Here is a 12,801-nt window from a genome sequence, read left to right as displayed (position 1 = left end):
ATTAAGTATACAGTCAACACCAACAGCAGTCATTAACATAATATACACTAATCTTAATTTCATTTACATAACATCATTGAATTAACATAATTTACACTCTTATACACATACTGTAAATGAGCACCTGCTCAGTCAACCTACCCTGTATCAACGTTAAATTAAAATTAATCTCAGAAACCATAGGGACAAAAATATAATCATTACTTGCATATGTTTGTGTTTTGAGCGCATTCCCACAGCGTGCGTCTTTGTGTGGTCAATAAACAGATTCCAATCCGTGATGTAATCAAACTACAAACTACAATGTAATGAAACTACAAGCCCCATGATGCGTCCTTCCTCAATATATCCAGTTTTCTGCACGCGTGCGACCCGGCGTATCAAACAGCCGAACGCTCTCCTTCCTGCCACCCCGCCGCGGCCGGGCGTCGCCGTGTAGCAGAGTGAACCGGAGCGCCGAGAAAATCAATTATCCCCTTTTTTTCCCCCGAGCGCCGTCGTGCTGCGAAGTTAATTTTCACGAGCTTTTAATTAAGGTCTTTAGGATCCCTCGGAGACATTCGCTGACGGACAGCATGCTCTCTTTTCATTCAGCGCTGTTGTCAGGTTTAATTTAATGCAGCAGCGTGTGAACGCTGTGATCCTGCGTTTCGCAGGACTGAGTGCTCAAAGGTTGTTACTGACAGAGCTTCTCAGTCCACTGCCCTGGTGTAGAATCCAGCGCTGACCAGCTTGAAATGACCCACTGTTTCAAAACCCAGCTTGAGCTGGTCAAATTACGTTGAGTTTGGAGCTGGTCTGAACTAGTCAACCAGCGGCCCACTGTTTCAAAACCCAGCTTGAGCTGGTCAAATTACGTTGAGTTTGGAGCTGGTCTGAACTAGTCAACCAGCGGCCCACTGTTTCAAAACCCAGCTTGAGCTGGTCAAATTACGTTGAGTTTGGAGCTGGTCTGAACTGGTCAACCAGCGTCCCAGAGCTGTTTTTCTTTTTGCCGAGTAGGCATCTGGTGATGGGTGGTGACAGGTCGCCTGAATCGAAAGCTCTCGATTCGGCTGTTACGTTTGTGAAAAGCGAGTGCAGTCCTCCCACGTCTCGCGGTTCCGGCAGACTGGAGCAGCTTGTTATTCTGTGAGATAAAGCGGCCCCAGCAGCAGACTCTGAGAGAGAGAAAGCGAGAGAGAGAGAGAGAGAGAGAGAGAGAGAGAGAGAGAGAGAGAGAGATACACAGAGAGAGGGAGAGAGAGAGAGAGAGAGAGGGAGAGAGACACAGAGAGAGTGAGAGTGAGAGAGAGAGACCGAGAGAGAGACAGACAGAGAGAGGGAGAGAGAGAGAGAGGGGGAGAGAGAGAGAGAGAGAGTGAGAGACAGAGAGAGAGGGAGAGAGAGAGAGAGAGAGGTGGAAAGCGGCATAGGTGGAAAAGTATATGACCTAATATATGACCTAATTAAATCCAAATATTCTGAAAATGAATGCTCTGTGAAAATTGGAAACAACAAAACAGAGTATTTCAATCAAGGGAGAGGAGTTCATCAGGGCTGCAGCCTCTCTCCCACCCTATTCAAAATTTACATCAACAAACTGGCCACTACACTCAAACAATCTCCGAGTCCTGGACTAGAATTACAAGGAAAAGAAATCAAGTTCCTCATGTATGCAGATGATCTAGTCTTGGTATCTCCTACAGAACAAGGGTTCCAACAGAACCTACCACTGCTCGAGAACTACTGTCAAAATTGGGCAATGGTCATTAACCTGGAAAAAACTAAGATTATGGTGTTCCAAAAAAAGGCCAGATCACAGGGATCCTGATACCGGTTTACTCTGGGGGAGACCACATTGCAGCACACTTTGGAGTACAATTATCTAGGCATAATAATCAGTGCTTCTGGCAGGTTTGACAGAGCTATAAATGCATTGGCAGATAAAGCATGCAGGGCCTACTATAGCATCAGAAGATCACTGAACAAATTCCATCCACCAATTAAAATTTGGCTTAAAATTTTCAGCTGTGTAATTGAACCCATTCTTCTCTATGGGAGTGAGGTGTGGGGCCCATTACTTAACCAGAAACCTGCATCTTGGGACAAAACTCCCATAGAAAATCTTCATCTTGAATTCTGTAAAGACATCCTTAAGGTCCATAGAAATAACCCAAACCATGCATGCAGAGCAGAGCTGGGTAAATTCCCTCTGTCCCTCCCCATGATCAAAAGGGCTATTAACTTCCAGGCTCATCTAGCCCAGGCTGATCCTGAATCATACCAGCACAGAGCATTCATGAGTAACTGCCTCCGCCCCGAGACAGACCCCCTGAAACATATAAAAGAAACATACCATCTTCAAAACAACACCCTCCATACTCTTTCAAAAACACAACTAAAAATAATAGATAACAAAAACAAAAATGAATACATTGAAAATTGGCTGAATGAAATAAACAACTCCAACAAATTAGAATGTTATCGGTCATTGAATAGAAAATACACCTTAGCACAGTACCTTGTTAATATAAAAAACCCCAAACAGAGACGCACCTTAACAATGTACAGACTCAGTGACCATAGCCTGGAAATAGAGACGGGACGCCATAGGAAGGAATGGAAGCCCAGAGAGGAGAGAACATGTAAACACTGTGGATCCGGAGAAATAGAAACCGAATCTCACTTTCTCCTCTCCTGCCCCATATATGCAACTCTAAGGGAGGCTTTCCTAGGGAAAGTTAAAACCAGCATCACATCATATGACAGCAAAACATATGATGAACGATTAAGCATATGTCTGGGAGAAGCACCAGAACTTATAGAGTTGTCTGCACAATATGTGAGCGCTTGCCACGAGCTAAGAGAAAAGAAAATTAACACTGTAACATAGTCCCATAATCCGTTCCTGAGAACAGGAATTAGAGATATTTTCATCATTATATTTTTCAATCAACTTTTATTCACTTGATAATACACCTATGTATTATATAATTAACATAATAACCTCTCACCATCACTTACTAAATATACGTTGTTGTTGTTTTTATTTTATTTAGCTGTTGTTGTTGTTGATGGTTGATGTTGCTGTTTTTTTTTCCATTATTTATTTATTTATTTTAACAATTATTGCATATTGTACTGCTTTGGCAACAACGGTTTATTACCATTCATGCCAATAAAGCCATTGAATTTGAATTTGAATTTGAGAGAGAGAGAGAGAGAGAGAGAGAGAGAGAGAGAGAGAGAGAGAGGAGAGAGAGAGAGAGAGAGACAGAGACACAGAGAGACAGAGAGAGAGAGAGAGAGAGAGAGAGAGAGAGAGAGAGACAGACAGAGAGAGAGAGAGACAGAGAGAGAGAGAGAGACAGAGACACAGAGAGACAGAGAGAGAGACAGAGAGAGAGAGAGACAGAGAGAGAGAGAGAGAGAGAGAGAGAGACAGAGAGAGAGAGAGACAGAGAGAGAGAGAGAGAGAGAGAGAGACAGAGAGAGAGAGAGAGACAGAGAGAGAGAGAGAGAGAGAGAGAGACAGAGAGAGAGAGAGAGACAGAGAGAGAGAGAGACCAGAGACAGAGAGAGAGACAGAGAGAGAGACAGAGACAGAGAGAGAGACAGAGAGAGAGAGAGAGACAGAGACAGAGAGAGAGACAGAGAGAGAGAGAGAGACAGAGACAGAGAGAGAGACAGAGAGAGAGAGACAGAGAGAGAGAGAGACAGAGACAGAGACAGAGACAGAGACAGAGAGAGAGAGAGACAGACCAGCTGTGTTTTCGCTCAGCCCCCGCTGGCTGTCACTCTAAACACCTGAGTGAATACAAAACCCCCGGTCCACACTCCACTAGGCTATAGCACCTTAGCCACTAGGCTATAGCACCTTAGCCACTAGGTTATTATAGCATCTTAGCCACTAGACTATAGCATCTTAGCCACTAGGTTGTAGCATCTTAGCCACTAGGCTATAGCACCTTAACCACTAGACTATAGCACCTTAACCACTAGGCTATAGCACCTTAACCACTAGACTATAGCACCTTAACCACTAGACTATAGCACCTTAACCACTAGGCTATAGCACCTTAGCCACTAAAACTAAAACATTGTAACAAGACCTTTGTAAATTCATTCCTATCATTGAAATTGGCTCACTGACATGTTGACTCACCCTCGCCTATGTTTATAGTCCTTACATTTTTCTAAATATACAGTTGATGGGCCAGCACTCTGTGCCAGAACATCGTATAGCTGTGCAATAATTCAAGCTCATTGGTTGAAAATTGGTTCTAATTGCCACAGCTAATCAACATCAGCGCGTTCACAGAGAGATAAGCAATGTTGTGGTTTGAGGGTGTTTGTTGCTGCTGTGTCCTCTCTTGACCGTTAGAAGTTACCTGCACTTTGTACCATTAATGAACGATCAAACTGTTACATGACTGATTGATAAGCAATTGAAAAGCAGTTTCGGTAGAGAAAGGATGCAGTGGTCGCGTACGCATGTGTACGCCATTCATAATTATAATGCGCCGCGTTAAACTGTGACACATTCATGCGTTCGCTTGACTTTCATCCGGAATCGGTTTTGTATGTGTCCGGTTTACACCGTTTTCTCTCTCTCTCCTGCTCAGATGACGTGAACGGCCAGGGCGTGGCAGAGAACAAGGTCATCTACGGGGTGGAGAACAGCAGCACGTTTCTGGAGTGCAGTCCCAAGTCCCAGCGCGCGCTCATCTACTGGCAGTTCCAGAGACAGAACGAGGAGGGGAAGCAGGAGGTAAAGCCGCCGGGGACTGGTGTGTGCGCGCTGACCTCCACAGAGTTTACTCAGTCAGAGAGGGGCTCATGGTGTGTGTGTCTGACCTCCACGGAGTTTACTCAGTCAGAGAGGGGCTCATGGTGTGTGTGCTGACCTCCACGGAGTTTATTCAGTCAGAGAGGGGCTCATGGTGTGTGCTCTGACCTCCACAGAGTTTACTCAGTCAGAGAGGGGCTCATGGTGTGTGCACTCTGACCTCCACAGAGTTTACTCAGTCAGAGAGGGGCTCATGGTGTGTGTGCTCTGACCTCCACAGAGTTTACTCAGTCAGAGAGGGGCTCATGGTGTGTGTGCTGACCTCCACAGAGTTTACTCAGTCAGAGAGGGGCTCATGGTGTGTGTGCTCTGACCTCCACAGAGTTTACTCAGTCAGAGAGGGGCTCATGGTGTGTGTGCTCTGACCTCCACAGAGTTTACTCAGTCAGAGAGGGGCTCATGGTGTGTGTGCTCTGACCTCCACGGAGTTTACTCAGTCAGAGAGGGCCTCATGGTGTGTGTGTGCTCTGACCTCCACAGAGTTTACTCAGTCAGAGAGGAGCTCATGGTGTGTGTGCTCTGACCTCCACAGAGTTTACTCAGTCAGAGAGGGGCTCATGGTGTGTGTGTGCTCTGACCTCCACAGAGTTTACTCAGTCAGAGAGAGGCTCACATAGCTGGAGTGGTCTCGCCAGGCTCGGTAACTCAAGGCACACTTTAGCGGGTTTTGCTTTCAAATTCATTTCTTCAATTACTTTTCAGGCCAGTTTCACACACACAGCCTAAGCCTAAGACCCTTTGTATTTGGTACTCAATTTTGAGGCCACTGCCGAGCTTAGAAAAGGTTGCTATAAGTAGATTAGTGGTAGCCATAAGCTAACATGTTCAAACACTGAGCAATTATGTTCCTCATTGTACTTGTGTGAAAGTGGACACGTCCATAATCAAAATGGCTGATGATAGCTGGTCACTCCAGCTACATATTAACAGATATGGTGTTCCACAGGTGGTCCATTTCAGTCCATTGTCTTCAGGCCTATACTGTAACATTCTTGAGGTGTTAGGGAATGTTTTGTCTGCCTACTCTTCTATTGAGAGTATGTTAGCTCGTCATGAATCCACTGTTTGACTACGACCATCGCTGGTCATGAGAATCATGGTGAACACCTGTAAACACAAGGAATAGTTGCTGTAGGTAAATGACCTGCTCACATTTGGTTCGAGAAGACCAGGCTGTATCATTACGCGCTCCATTGCCTCACTGCCAAACTACGAATTAAGGAACGATAACTATTAGCGTAATATATCGATATGAATGTCATTTTAAAAAATTTATTGAAATTCAAAAGTCGAGTGGATGGCGGAGTCCACACCACAACTGTCACGACAACGGCAGTGATGAACGATATCGTTGGGATCACTTTCAGAGTCATTTTTTTCTAACGATAAGACACTGACAGCCAATTAAAATCCGTCCGAATGTACAGGGCGTTACGTGCAAAACTTTATTTGAGTACAATCTGAACTGCAATAGCAGGCCTCAAATCAGTTGCAGTATATTAGCCCAGTGGAGGTTCCCATGGCGCTCTCCTTCCCTCAGTGACGCTGGAGGGCAGCAGGTTCAGCTCAGTGACGCTGGAGGGCAGCAGGTTCAGCTCAGTGACGCTGGAGGGCAGCAGGTTCAGCTCAGTGACGCTGGAGGGCAGCAGGTTCAGCTCAGTGACGCTGGAGGGCAGCAGGTTCAGCTCAGTGACGCTGGAGGGCAGCAGGTTCAGCTCAGTGACGCTGGAGGGCAGCAGGTTCAGCTCAGTGACGCTGGAGGGCAGCAGGTTCAGCTCAGTGATGCTGGAGGGCAGCAGGTTCAGCTCAGTGACGCTGGAGGGCAGCAGGTTCAGCTCAGTGATGCTGGAGGGCAGCAGGTTCAGCTCAGTGATGCTGGAGGGCAGCAGGTTCAGCTCAGCCAACCACAGATGATGTGCACATACTACTTCACAGGCAGCTTTTCTTTCATTTGTTTTTTATCTGTAGCTATGCTACTGAGCTAGCTAGTTTGCTAAACCTGTCGCTATGACGTTTTCTAGCTCTACAGGCTGCTGCCTTCCAGGCTTCACTGAGGGGAGGAAAGTACCTTGGGCAACATCTGGGCCTTGGCCTGTCTTGACCTTTGCCCGTTCCCCTCCGCAGATAAAGGCCGGGGACCGGTTCGTGCGTACGGAGCAGGGCCTGCTGATCCGCATCCTCCAGAAGAAGGACTCCGGCCGGTACTCCTGTCAGACGGTGGAGCACGGCTTCATCCAGACGCTCCTCACGGTCGCGCTGGAGGTCATGGACTCCGAGCACCTGGGCGAGCTGCTGCACCGGGCCGAGGAGGCCGGGGAGGGGGGCCGGGCCCGGGGGGAGCCCCCTCCCCGGACCCAGCCTGCCGGGACCGGGCCGAAGGTCTGGTACAGGGACTTCATGTCCCTCATCAACCACCCCGACCTGAACGGCATGGACGAGTTCTGCCAGCAGGTGTGGAAGAGGGAGCGCAAGCAGCGAAGGCAGAGGGTCCAGACAGCCCAGGCGCAGGCGCAGAAGTGGAGGCACCTGCAGGAGAGCAAGAAGGGCAGGAACAGGAGGACCCACGAGCTGGAGAGGGCGCCGAGGAGCGTGTGACCGGAGAGAGAGAGAGAGACTCCTCCAGAGAGGACAGAGAAGCCAGAACTCGACTGGAATGCGAACGCGATTCCCCGCTCTTTAGCGGCGTGCGTTAGCCAGGATGCTTACAATGGCATGGCGGAAAAAGACGCCATCACACTTGAACCCCCAACCCCACCGCCCCCGCACCACTACCACCCCCAGCCCGACCCCTGACTAATCTCCCTCATATACGATGGATGGCACCACCTGAACCAGGCCCTTGTAAATAGACTAGCAGACATCGCTTTGGACCTGTAGTTTAAGTTTTGTTCATTGTTTGGTTGTTCAACTGAAGGTAGGCAGGTTACCCACCCCCAAACTGATGCCGGTTACTGCAGCGAAACTCCACGAGGTGGACCGTCCTTGCGGGACGGAGGGGCGATACTGGGGTCGAAATCGAGTTCAGTTTTTATCCAAGTGTTCATCCGTACAGTTTTGAACAAAATCCTACGTGCTCGTCTTCCACCTTCCCTGGAAGGCGGGCCCTGAGTCTAAAACTTGTGTTTGTGTCCAAGCAGGCCCTACTCAGCATGGATCAAGACTTTAAACCTGATAGAGCAACACATCCGGATGCGGATCAGTAACATCGTCACTAGTATTTACCGTAAGATGATATTACTGTCTTCAAGTACAGAGTACACCGTTTCATTTTCAAAGCTGGCAATGCTACGTTCTCTGACAAAGTTTAACCCTCGAGACACCGGTCAATGTGATGAGTAGCAAATCTGTGTTAAGGACGGGAATAAGCTCATATTTGGATACCTATTTCAACTTGTTTCGCAAAGGAATGTTTTATTTTTTACATCAACAGAGGTCTATCTAAAAAAATAAAAAAAATCCTGGAAGAGTTTAACTTGTATTTTATTGTACATTTCCTTTCATACTGCATCCTTGTTACAGTTACAACTTTCAACATTTTTACATGTGTCACTCAATCATTTTTAACATTCTTTTTTTTAAGTTATTTTGGATATGTTGTAGCTTTTCTGAGTTTCAGAACATTCTGCAGTATATTCATGAGTGTGTTGTGCTCAACACATGTATATTAATAATCTGTCTTTGAAAAGTAAACTGTTATTTGTGTGTGTGTATATACATTATTGTATCTATCAAACCAAACACCATTGTGTAATTTATTGCTCTTTGTTTTGTGGGTAGGCTCATATAGAAACGATAATAACGGTGCTTTGTCACTGGAATATAAATATGAAAAGCAACAATGTTAATATGTATTACATTTCTGTCAGTGTGATGGACCAAGTCTGCAGTTTTGCACTGTCCAACAAACATGGCAGCCACTTCTGTCGTTTGTTTTAAACAATTAGATTTCGGCTTTTAACAAACAGATCAGTTCCGTTACGAAAGAAAACTAATTCACAGTCTGACAAAATGAGCTAGTACTGGATCAACTGTTGATAGTTTGATATCTTACATAAGAAAATGTTGCATTTTCTCTACCCTAAAATACCAGGCGAAAAAGGACACTTTTTATTTACATTTCAGTTTTTCTTCCTTACAAAATAGCTATACACGCACCTGCCATGTTGTAGTAGTTCTGTAATGTAATGTCACTGAAAACAGCGAATGCATTTGCATGAGGTTGAGAGGCTGGTGATGGGGGTGGCCTCCACGACTTGGTAGACGATTGCATAATAAGGAGGATGTGTCTGAAGGCCCCGCCTCCTGTCATTACCCAGAATGCACTCACAGGCCGCATTATGGGAGAAAGTTCCTGAGGGACACAATTCCCAATTTGGTAGTGCCACACGTCGGAGATGATACTCTTCATGGGCTGAAAGCTGAGGGAGCTTTATGAAAACAAGAATATAATTCCCGGAATAATATGCCAATTAATTCAGTCATGTGCGGAAGCAATGGCATTTGGGCATTAATTGAAGGCGAAGAAATGTGTCAACACTGACATCTGAAATTGTAGGCTACATTCCGACAGGTTTTTGTGTTTTGGATTTCTGTATTGCGATCGCCATTCGGCGACAAGTATAGGCCCACCTTGATCACACAGGTCGATGAATACATTTTTTTTTTTTCTGTCACATTAAGTTGTTGCTTCAACTTAGACTTTTTTGAAGGGAATAAGGAAAGGGCAATAGGTTTTAGCCAATGTGAAAATGATTCCCTGACCCCTTAATGCTGAACAACAAGGATTTACAGCCAAAACCAATGCAGAGACTGGTTATCATTTTTGCATCACCATGATAATGTAAACTCGTGTCAATTTCAAATATGCAAAAGTGAATATTTGCTATGTATTTGGTATTGTTTGCAAGATAATATATTCCCTTAAAAGTAGCTGTGAATTTCTTGAAAATAAATTAGTAAATACTTAAACGAATAAGGAAAAATCTCGTCATGGTCCAACAAGTAAGATAATGTACAAATTGCATGTGAATGCTATTTTAGTGCATTAGGTTTTCTATATTATCATCTAGTATCTATTAATGTTGTGTGTAAACAAAACAAAAAACAGACGCCCTTCCAAATGCAGTGCACAGTTAACCCGTTTCAAAGGTGTAAATATTTTCCCTTCGGTAAATCAAAGGCAGTCTATAGCACTGGCATCTTTTTGGTATGCAATTCCAATTTGTTGGACGTCACTTTTGGACTGATCCTATACAGAGTGAAGGAACATGGGAAGAATAGCTTCTTGACTTTTCAATGCAACACAATACGACGTCTCTGAAATAGCATGGTTCTGTATTACCGAGGGAGGTGCGGTCATGTGACCGCTTGGCTGCCACATGACCCGGTGGAACTGGATGTGAATGAAAGACCTGCTGTAAATGATACTTTCGGCATGTAATCAGTTGTTACAATAAACATTTCTTCTAAAAATTTTTTTGCTGAATTTTGTGTTGGGTGCGAGTATTGGATGATGGGTGATGAGACCTAAATTCCAGTGGATGAGAGGCGTGTAACACACTGTGTGAGAGGTGTGTAACACTGTGTGAGAGGCGTGTAACACACTGTGTGAGAGGTGTGTAACACACTGTGTGAGAGGTGTGTAATACTGTGTGAGAGGCGTGTAACACACTGTGAGAGGCGTGTAACACTGTGTGAGAGGCGTGTAACACACTGTGTGAGAGGTGTGTAACACTGTGTGAGAGGCGTGTAACACACTGTGTGAGAGGTGTGTAACACTGTGTGAGAGGCGTGTAACACACTGTGTGAGAGGCATGTAACACACTGAGAGGCGTGTAACACACTGTGTGAGAGGTGTGTAACACTGTGTGGGGTGTGTAACACACTGTGTGAGAGGCGTGTAACACACTGTGTGAGAGGCGTGTAACACACTGTGTGAGAGGTGTGTAACACACTTTGTGAGAGGCGTGTAACACTGTGTGAGAGGAGTGTAACACACTGTGTGAGAGGTGTGTAACACTGTGTGAGAGGCGTGTAACACTGTGTGAGAGGTGTTTAACACACTGTGTGAGAGGCATGTAACACACTGTGTGATTGGCGTGTAACACTGTGTGAGAGGAGTGTAACACACTGTGTGAGAGGTGTGTAACACACCGTGTGAGAGGCGTGTAACACACTGTGAGAGGTGAGAGGTGTGTAACACATCGTGTGAGAGGCATGTAACACACTGTGAGAGGTGAGAGGCGTGTAACACACTGTGAGAGGTGAGAGGTGTGTAACACACTGTGAGAGGTGAGAGGTGTGTAACACATGGTCGTCCTCGCCCTGGAAGGCGAGGTTGTAGCGGATCTGTGTGGCGTCGCGCCGGCAAGCAGCAGAAGGTGGACTTGTCTTCCACTTGTTGGCCACGGAGGTGTGGCACACGGCAGGGTTGTCGCTGACCTGGGCCTCCGACACGCTGGGCCAGCCCCTCGAAGCTGAAGTAGGGCCTGGTCTCACCCAGGGGGGGATGTAGTGGGTCACGTTCCTCCGAAGGGTCACCTGGTAGAGCTGCCCGAAATGATCTGAGGGACACATGGGGGACACCCTTTATAATCCTAAATCAGTGTTCTAGAACTCCACTGCTTTCAGTCACCAGTAGTGCTTGTGACATCAGCATTAGAATGTTAACCCTTTCAATCCCAAGAGTGCAATATGGTACTCAAGCACAACTACCGTAAAATCCCAAGACAGCCATATGGCTCTCTCAACCTTTTCCATTACAACCGATCAAAATGACTGCTATACTTCTGTATTAAAACCCTACAAAACGATTTGAGTGGACCCACTTCATATTGGACTTGGGACTGAAAGAGTTAACCCTTAAAAAGTATGTGTTCCAGAACTCCTTTGCCTTCAGTTCCCAGAAGTGATTGTTACATCCTCATTAGAATGTTAAGTTTAGTCCTTCAAATGCTGTGCATTTTGATACACTTCATTATTGCCTCTTTGTACCTTGGAGCTATTTATTTTAGAAATGCTCCCGAATTACAGTACTTTCCAGAGAAAAATATTCACTAGGATTTTCAAGGACCGAAAATTTAAACCCAAAAAAAATAAAAAATAAAAAAAATAAAAAATAAAATTACAGATAGCCTGTGATTCTGCCCCAAGGGAACAATTAGGATCCTGCAGCGATTCTCACCTTTCCCACAATCGCCTACGTCAAACCCACAGGACTGTTATGTATGGCACTGAGGACCCAGACGCAGACCAGGGGATAATCCAAAAACGTTGTTATTTATTCCGAGTTCGAAAGCCAAGAGATCTAAGACAATGGCAAAAACAGGAAAAAAAAGAATAGTCGAGTAAACAGGCAAAAAGGTCAAAAATCCAATAAAAAGTGCGAAAGTACGAAAGGGCAAAGGCAAAAATCAAAGTCACTAAAACAAAGCAGATAATCAAAAACCAGGAAAGCAGATGGGCAAACAAAACAAGAGGGCAAGGCAAGCTTGAAAATCTAAGTCAAAGGGGTGTCTTCAGGAATCTCAAGGAATTTGGCTCTATAAATGATCAACGTTCTGACAATGGGTGAAACCGAGACTGAGGTTTAAATTCATGAGGGAAGGTGACAATCTAGGCAGGGCTGGGGAGAAGGTGGGCTAAACAAATAGACAACATGTGGGTAAACATGATAGGGTAATAACATCATAACAGGAGGGAGACGGAAATGCGGACTGGATGCACGTAACCAAACATGTAAAACATACGGCTCCAGATTAGGGAGAAGACATAGGTTGAAGACGTAGTGATAGTCAGAGACAGGTGCAAACACTTCGCTGAAACTAAGCGAGTAATCAGGGATAGCATAGGGAGGCGAAGTTATGGAACAGTGCAGAAATACTAAGAGATTGCGTTAGCTACGTGAATAATTCTAAACTACCCAATAAAAGTGATTGTTAGTTAGTTAGTTAGACAGACAGTTAGTGTAT

The 12,801-nt window shown here is 45.4% G+C and overlaps 1 protein-coding gene and 1 long non-coding RNA gene across 2 annotated transcripts in view; one reads left to right on the top strand and one right to left on the bottom strand.

Annotated features, from left to right (window-relative positions):
* Window positions 1-9,121, top strand: part of LOC133118962 (semaphorin-3A-like) — a 54,581-nt gene extending 45,460 nt beyond the window's left edge. Inside the window, exons 16-17 of the mRNA XM_061229310.1 lie at window positions 4,608-4,753; window positions 6,956-9,121. Coding sequence (XP_061085294.1) covers window positions 4,608-4,753; window positions 6,956-7,426 — 617 coding nt within the window. The 3' untranslated portion in view covers window positions 7,427-9,121. The remainder of the gene's footprint in view (window positions 1-4,607; window positions 4,754-6,955) is intronic.
* Window positions 9,122-9,124: 3 nt separating this feature from the next.
* On the bottom strand, window positions 9,125-12,272 carry LOC133118982 (uncharacterized). Its single transcript, XR_009706459.1, has 3 exons — window positions 12,015-12,272; window positions 11,273-11,394; window positions 9,125-9,182 (listed from the first exon to the last, which is right to left on the bottom strand). It is a non-coding gene; the product is annotated as an uncharacterized LOC133118982 (long non-coding RNA).
* Between the last annotated feature and the right edge of the window lie 529 nt (window positions 12,273-12,801).

This window comes from Conger conger, chromosome 19, assembly GCF_963514075.1.
Source record: "Conger conger chromosome 19, fConCon1.1, whole genome shotgun sequence".
Taxonomy (NCBI): domain Eukaryota; kingdom Metazoa; phylum Chordata; class Actinopteri; order Anguilliformes; family Congridae; genus Conger; species Conger conger.
This window is presented reverse-complemented; position numbering and strand designations above follow the sequence as displayed.